Source organism: Leucoraja erinacea, unplaced genomic scaffold, assembly GCF_028641065.1.
Source record: "Leucoraja erinacea ecotype New England unplaced genomic scaffold, Leri_hhj_1 Leri_327S, whole genome shotgun sequence".
NCBI lineage: Eukaryota > Metazoa > Chordata > Chondrichthyes > Rajiformes > Rajidae > Leucoraja > Leucoraja erinaceus.
Genome location: NW_026576228.1, coordinates 134634 through 142785, shown reverse-complemented (window position 1 = coordinate 142785; position 8152 = coordinate 134634). Strand labels below are relative to the sequence as shown.

Here is an 8152-nt window from a genome sequence, read left to right as displayed (position 1 = left end):
CTCGGAACCTTCCCAAACCCGACCGACGCTCGAGTTCCGAGTTCCGAGTGTGACGTCACACTCGGAACCTTCCCGAACCCGACCGACGCTCGAGTTCCGAATCCCGAGTGACGTCACACTCGGAACCTTCCCGAAGCCGAGCGGCGGCAGCGGCGGCGTCTTTCCGGGTTTTGCCGAGCGGAAGCGGAAGCGGCGGCAGCGGCCCGGAACCGACCCGGACCCCGGACCCCGACCCGACCCGACCCGACCCGACCTCTCCCGAGTGAAGCCGAGCGGCGGCGGCGGCGGCTCCGACCTGTGCCGGGTCCCGGTCCCACCTCCCCCTCCCCCTCCCCGAGCGGCCCCACAGTGGAGGCGGTGGATGCGCCGGCGGCCGAGAGCCCGAGTCCCGGGACAACGTCGCCCCGTAGGCCGCGGCTTCCCCGCCCACAGCCGGGGGCTCGAGTAGGTGCGTAGCCCGTGGAGGGAGGGAGGGAGGGAGGGAGGCGGGCAGGCAGCTCCGCGGCGGCAAGTGGGGAGGGAGGGAGGGAGCGCTGCACTGTGGCAGTGGGAGGGAGTGAGATCCACACTGTGAGTGAGTGGGATCCACAATGTGGGTGAGTGAGTGAGTGAGTGAGATCCACACTGTGAGTGAGTGAGTGAGATCCACACTGTGAGTGAGTGGGATCCACACTGTGAGTGAGTGAGATCCACATTGTGGGTGAGTGAGTGAGTGAGTGAGATCCACACTGTGAGTGAGTGAGTGAGATCCACACTGTGAGTGAGTGAGATCCACATTGTGGGTGAGTGAGTGAGTGAGTGAGATCCACACTGTGAGTGAGTGAGATCCACACTGTGAGTGAGTGAGATCCACACTGTGAGTGAGTGGGATCCACACTGTGAGTGAGTGAGATCCACACTGTGAGTGAGTGAGTGAGATCCACACTGTGGAGTGAGTGAGTGAGATCCACATTGTGGGTGAGTGAGTGAGTGAGTGAGATCCACACTGTGAGTGAGTGAGTGAGATCCACACTGTGGGTGAGTGAGATCCACACTGTGAGTGAGATCCACACTGTGAGTGAGTGAGATCCACACTGTGGGTGAGTGAGTGAGATCCACACTGTGAGTGAGATCCACACTGTGAGTGAGTGAGATCCACACTGTGAGTGAGATCCACACTGTGAGTGAGTGAGATCCACACTGTGGGTGAGTGAGTGAGATCCACACTGTGGGTGAGATCCACACTGTGAGTGAGTGAGATCCACACTGTGAGTGAGATCCACACTGTGAGTGAGTGAGATCCACACTGTGAGTGAGATCCACACTGTGAGTGAGTGAGATCCACACTGTGAGTGAGATCCACGCTGAGTGAGTGAGTGAGTGAGATCCACACTGTGGGTGAGTGAGATCCACACTGTGAGTGAGTGAGATCCACACTGTGAGTGAGTGAGTGAGTGAGATCCACATTGAGTGAGTGAGATCCACACTGTGGGTGAGTGAGTGAGATCCACACTGTGAGTGAGTGAGATCCACACTGTGAGTGAGTGAGATCCACACTGTGGGTGAGTGAGTGAGTGAGATCCACACTGTGAGTGAGTGAGTGAGTGAGATCCACACTGTGAGTGAGTGAGATCCACACTGTGGGTGAGTGAGATCCACACTGTGAGTGAGTGAGATCCACACTGTGAGTGAGTGAGATCCACACTGTGAGTGAGTGAGATCCACACTGTGAGTGAGATCCACACTGTGAGTGAGTGAGTGAGATCCACACTGTGAGTGAGATCCACACTGTGTGAGTGAGTGAGATCCACACTGTGAGTGAGTGAGATCCACACTGTGAGTGAGTGAGTGAGATCCACACTGTGGGAGTGAGTGAGATCCACACTGTGAGTGGGTGAGTGAGATCCACACTATGAGTGAGTGAGTGAGATCCACACTGTGAGTGGGTGAGTGAGATCCACACTATGAGTGAGTGAGTGAGATCCACACTGTGGGTGAGTGAGATCCACACTGTGGGTGAGTGAGATCCACACTGTGAGTGAGTGAGATCCACACTGTGAGTGAGTGAGATCCACACTGTGAGTGAGTGAGATCCACACTGTGAGTGAGTGATTTCCACACTGTGGGTGGGTGAGTGAGTGAAATCCACACTGTGAGTGAGTGAGTGAGTTGGTGAGATTCACACTGTGAGTGAGTGAGTTGGTGAGATTCACACTGTGAGTGAGTGAGTGAGATCCACACTGTGAGTGAGTGAGTTGGTGAGATCCACACTGTGAGTGAGATCCACACTGTGGGTGAGTGAGTGAGATCCACACTGTGAGTGAGTGAGTGAGTGACCTCCACACTGTATGAGTGAGCTCCACACTGGGGTAGTGTGGGTGAGGTAGGGAGCTCCACACTGTGGGAGGCAGGGTGGTGAGAGAGCATGATTGAATGGCGGAGTAGACTTGATAGGTTGAATGGCCTCGTTCTGCTCCTAGAACTTAAGAACATTGATTATTAAAGTAGGTCACAATCGTGCTAGTCTCACCCTATTGCTCAATAATCACCCACCTTTGTTCAATATTGCTCTCTGCACTTCACCCATCATCTATCGACAAGATCTATCTATCTGTGCGGGCACGGTGGCGCAGCGGTAGAGTTGCTGCCTTTTAGTGAATGCAGCGCCGGAGACCGGGGTTCGACCCCGACTACGGGTGCTGTCTGTACAGAGTTTGCACGTTCTCCCCGTGACCTGCGTGGGTTTTCTCCGAGATCTTCGGTTTCCTCCCACACTCCAAAGACGTGCAGGTCTGTAGGTTAATTGGCTTGGTAAATGTAAAAATTGTCGCCGGTGGGTGTAGGATAGTGTTAATGTGCGGGGATCGCTGGTCGGCGCGGAGCCGGTGGGCCGAAGGGCTTGTTTAAGCGCTGCATCTCCAAACTAAACTAACAGCACTGTAAATTCTCTGCACTTGTATACCTACCTGTATGTGGTGAATCTCTGGAACTCTCTGCCACATAGGGTAGTTGAGGCCACAGTTCATGGGCTATATTTAAGAGGGAGTTAGATGTGGCCCTTGTGGCTAAGGGGATTAGGGGGGTATGGAGAGAAGGCAGGTACGGGATACTGAGTTGGATGATCAGCCATGATCATATTGAATGGCGGTGCAGGCTCGAAGGGCCGAATGGCCTACTCCTGCACCTAATTTCTATGTTTCTATGTATATCAGTATACCCGTAATGCCTTTGGTGAATGTACCACCATCCTAAGCTGCCTTAGGCTTAGGAGACATAGGTTTGATCCTCACTATGGATGCGGTCTGTCCAGAATTTGTACGTTCTCCCTACGAAAGTGTGGGTTTTCTCCGGGTGCTCCGGTTTGCTCTCACACTCCAAAGACGTGCTGGTTTGTGGGTTAATTGGCTTCTGTAAAATTGTAAATTGCCCCATGTGCATGTAGGATAGTGCTAGTGTGTGGGGATTGCTGGTCTCCGCGGACTCGGTGGGCTGAAGGGCCGGTGTTTCCGCACTGTGCCTCCAAAAAAGTTTACAAGAAATAAAAATTGGATTTTGTGTGGATTAGTGTAGATGGGTGTAGTGGTGGCTGATGTGGTCTCTGGGCCGAAGAGGCTAGTTTACATTCTCTATGAGTCAGGCTGTTGGCATGGCCTCTCGTTCTTGGTTTCCCAGAAAGTCATAGCACTGAGAGACAGAGAATGGGAGGGTCTCCTGAGACGTGTGTGGGACTAGATAGATGTCTGCACATTGCCTGATGAGGGCCAGACTGGAACATAGAAACTTAGAAATTAGGTGCAGGAGTAGGCCATTCGGCCCTTCGAGCCTGCACCGCCATTCAATATGATCATGGCTGATCATCCAACTCAGTATCCCGTACCTGCCTTCTCTCCATACCCTCTGATCCCCTTAGCCACAAGGGCCACATCTAACTCCCTCTTAAATATAGCCAATGAACTGTGGCCTCAACTACCCTCTGTGGCAGAGAGTTCCAGAGATTCACCACTCTCTGTGTGAAGAAAAGTTCTTCTCATCTCGGTTTTAAAGGATTTCGCCCTTATCCTTAAGCTGTGACCCCTTGTCCTGGACTTCCCTAACATCGGGAACAATCTCCCTGCATCGAGCCTGTCCAACCCCTTAAGAATTTTGTAAGTTTCTATAAGATCCCCTCTCAATCTCCTAAATTCTAGAGAGTATAAACCAAGTCTATCCAGTCTTTCTTCATAAGCACATTGGATGTGTGAAGATAGACATCAAAGTGGTGGAGTAACTCAGCGGATCAGGCAACGTATCTGGAGAAAAAAGATAGGTGACAATTTTGGGTCGGGGCCCTTCTAAAGGCATGTGTGGATTTAGTTTACTTTAGAGATACAGCGCGGAAACAGACCCTTCGGCCCACCGAGTCTGCACCGACCAGTGATTCCAATACATTAATACTATCCTACACACACTAGAGACAATGTTTGTATATTTATACCAAGCCAATTAACCTACAAACCTGTACGTCTTTGGAGTGTGGGAGGAAACAGAAGTACTCGGAGAAAACGGGGACCCACGCAAGTCACGGGGAGAACGTGCAAACTCCGTAGAGACAGCACCCATAGTCGGGATTCAACCCGGGTCTCTGGCACTGTGAGGCAGCAACTCTGCCACTGCGCCACCGTGCCTCCACTGATGTGTGATTGTGGTTTGTTTAGGCCATTTGGAAAAATGGGCTGAAAGATGGCAGATGGAGTTTAATGCTGATAAATGTGAGGTGCTACACCTTGGCAGGACAAATCAAAATAGGACGTACATGGTAAATGGTAGGGAATTGAAGAATACAGTTGAACAGAGGGATCTGGGTATAACCGTGCATAGTTCCTTGAAGGTGGAATCTCATATAGATAGGGTGGTAAAGAAAGCTTTTGGTATGCTAGCCTTTATAAATCAGAGCATTGAGTATAGAAGCTGGGATGTAATGTTAAAATTGTACAAGGCATTGGTGAGACCAAATCTGGAGTATGGTGTACAATTTTGGTCGCCCAATTATAGGAAGGATGTCAACAAAATAGAGCGAGTACAGAGGAGATTTACTAGAATGTTGCCTGGGTTTCAACAACTAAGTTACAGAGATAGGTTGAATAAGTTAGGTCTTTATTCTCTGGAGCGCAGAAGGTTAAGGGGGGACCTGATAGAGGTCTTTAAAATGATGAGAGGGATAGACAGAGTTGATGTGGACAAGCTTTTCCCTTTGAGAATAGGGAAGATTCAAACAAGAGGACTATATTTAAGAGGGAGTTAGATGTGGCCCTTGTGGCTAAGGGGATCAGGGGGTATGGAGAGAAGGCAGGTACGGGATACTGAGTTGGTTGATCAGCCATGATCATATTGAATGGTGGTGCAGGCTCGAAGGGCCGAATGGCCTACTCCTGCACCTAATTTCTATGTTTCTATGTTTCTAGGACATGACTTCAGAATTAAGGGACAGACGTTTAGGGGTAATATGAGGGGGAACTTCTTTACGCAGAGAGTGGTGGCGGTGTGGAATGAGCTCCCAGTGGAAGTGGTGGAGGCAGGTTCATTGGTATCATTTAAAAATAAATTGGATAGGCATATGGATGAGAAGGGAATGGAGGGTTATGGTACGAGTGCAGGCAGGTGGGACTAAGGGGAAAAAAAATTTGTTCGGCATGGACTTGTAGGGCCGAGATGGCCTGTTTCCGTGCTGTAATTGTTATATGGTATATTATATGGTTTTGCTTCTGCCTCTCCCAGGTAGAGCCGGGGGTGTCGCGGGAAGGCCCATGGAGCCGGGGATGTTTCAGGTGGAGTTCCCAAACTTCGGCAACAACCTACTGCGGAAGCTGAACCAGCAGCGCGTGGAGGGCAAGCTGTGCGACATCACCATCCACCTCCAGGGCCAGATGTTCAGGGCCCACCGTGCGGTGCTGGCAGCATCCTCGCCCTACTTCCACGACCAGGTGCTCCTGAAGAACGCCAGCCGCATTGTCCTGCCCGGCGTGATGAGCCCCAAGGCCTTTGAGAATGTCCTGGCCTCCTCGTACACCGGCAAGCTGACGATCCTGTCGCCAGAGATCGTCAGCTACCTGACGGTGGCCAGCTTCCTGCAGATGTGGCACGTGGTGGACAAGTGCACGGAGCTGCTGCAGGAGAGCCAGTCGGCCCCCGCCCCCAGCTACCAGGCCAGCAGCCAGAACCAGTCGCCCAGCAGCAGCAACTACCTCAGCCCCTGGCACGGCGCCGAGACCGGGGCCAGCGCGCCCGCCAAGTTCGAGAGGCCCGAGGAGGACGACATCAAGATGGAGGGCCACCAGGAGGAGGACGAGGAGGAAGAGGACGAGGAGGAGGAGGAGGAGGAAGAGGAGGAGGGCCAGAAGGTTGCGGGGCCGACCTCCCCGGGCCGGGAGACCGAGCAGGACAACGTGATCAGCAATTCAGTGGAGAGGGAGAAGTTTGTGGGGGAGGGCGGAGCGTCGGTGGACAACAGTGGCGACTGTCCCTACACAGTGCCCGCGTACAGCCAGCCGAGCATGGTGCCGCACAAGCGCTGGGTCCTGGTGAAGGGCGGCAAGCAGGAAGACGGCCGGTCTCCGGGCAGCGAGGAGGAAGAGGAGGGCCACTTTGTGCCCGTCCCCAGCAAGCGGAAACTGGAGGGGGCAAAGCGGGAGCCCCCCTCCCATTTCCCGGAGCACTCGCTGGCCGAAGACTACGACGAGTTCAACGAGGACCCGGGCTACGACGAGCCCGTCGACTACTACGGTTCCTCCGACGACTTCCACTTCGACCGGGCCGGGGCCGGGAGCCCCAACGGGGGTCTCCTGCAGGGCAACGGGCTGCCGGGCGAGATCCAGGAGAACGGGGCGTACGGCGTGCTGGGCGAGGCGGGCCCCAGCTCGTGCCACCCGCCGGCCGGCACGGACTTCCCCGGCGGCGTCTACAAGCTCTACCCCTGCCAGTGCGGCAAGAGCTTTGCCCACAAGAGCCAGCGGGACCGGCACATGAGCATGCACCTCAACGTGCGCCCTTTCGGCTGCCCCATCTGCAACAAGAAGTTCAAGATGAAGCACCACCTGATGGGCCACATGAAGATCCACACCGGCCACAAGCCCTACGAGTGCCACTACTGCGGCAAGAAGTTCATGTGGAGGGACAGCTTCACCCGCCACCGCAACGCCTGCGCCAAGCTCTACCACGCCGCCACCGCTGCCCCTCTGCCCGACCTCGACGTGCCCTCCGCCCTCGAACTCAGCGGCCCCGCCGACCTCTGACCTCAGCCCACCCCCAACAGTCAGGGCGAAGAATGAGAGAGTTGAGAGCGTGGCGTCGGGACAGCTGACGGAGACGGGGGGCAAGGAGTGGGGATCCGGGACGAGAGAGAGGCAGCGAACGCATCTTCAAGGATCAGATTCCTCGACGGTCTGAGTTACTAACAGAAGCTCGCTAACCCCGGCCTCAAACCCCCTCCCGCGCACACAAATCTGTAACTCAGATCATGCTAACAATTTTTACAGAAGTTTAATATTTAATTATATTGAAGAAAAACCCATATATATATATATATATATACATGCATACACACATATATATATATATATATATACATATATATATATATATATGTATGTATGTAGATTCTGGTGCTGCACATTGAACTATTTTTTACAGCTACCCTTCCTTTTAATATTTATCGGACTCGGAACAGGAAGATACTCAGCGAGATTTAAGCCGGCTTGGTGTTGGAACCGTTTCGACCAGAAGTTGGCCAACCACACACTGGGCTCGGCCTGGGTGGTCCGAGGGAGAGTGGCGCAGTCTCACGGACGAGAATCTAAACAAAGGCCGCCATTTTGCCCCCCCCCTTCACCCCGGATGGGCGATTAATACACTGCGGCCGCCATTTTGCACCCGTCCCCACCCCCTCCAGATGGGCATTTAATACACCGCGGCCGCCATTTTGAAATGAGTCGCGGCCGTTTGTTAATCCCTCAACTCCCGTTGGCCTGCTTGTTTTTACACCTGGGATCTTGCTGCAAACGTTGACTTAATTCGGCTACAAACGTTGACTTAATTCCATCCATTTCAAGAGTACTGTCGTTTGCTGTCAATGCCCCAGGATAGAGGAGGATGACGAGTATCTACAGATCCAAACCGCGACCCAACAACTGAAATCCCA

At 53.4% G+C, this 8152-nt stretch overlaps 1 protein-coding gene across 1 annotated transcript; it reads left to right on the top strand.

Annotated features, from left to right (window-relative positions):
- The first annotated feature begins 175 nt into the window (after positions 1-175).
- On the top strand, positions 176-7561 carry LOC129693524 (zinc finger and BTB domain-containing protein 43-like). Its single transcript, XM_055630332.1, has 2 exons — positions 176-448; positions 5734-7561. The coding sequence occupies exon 2, from the start codon at positions 5763-5765 to the stop codon at positions 7245-7247; it is 1485 nt and encodes a 494-aa protein (XP_055486307.1). The 5' UTR covers positions 176-448; positions 5734-5762; the 3' UTR covers positions 7248-7561.
- Positions 7562-8152: the final 591 nt, after the last annotated feature.

Coding starts and splice junctions, on each gene's coding strand:
- LOC129693524 (XM_055630332.1), top strand. CDS start 5,763: ATGGAGCCGGGGATGTTTCAGGTGGAGTTCCCAAACTTCGGCAACAAC.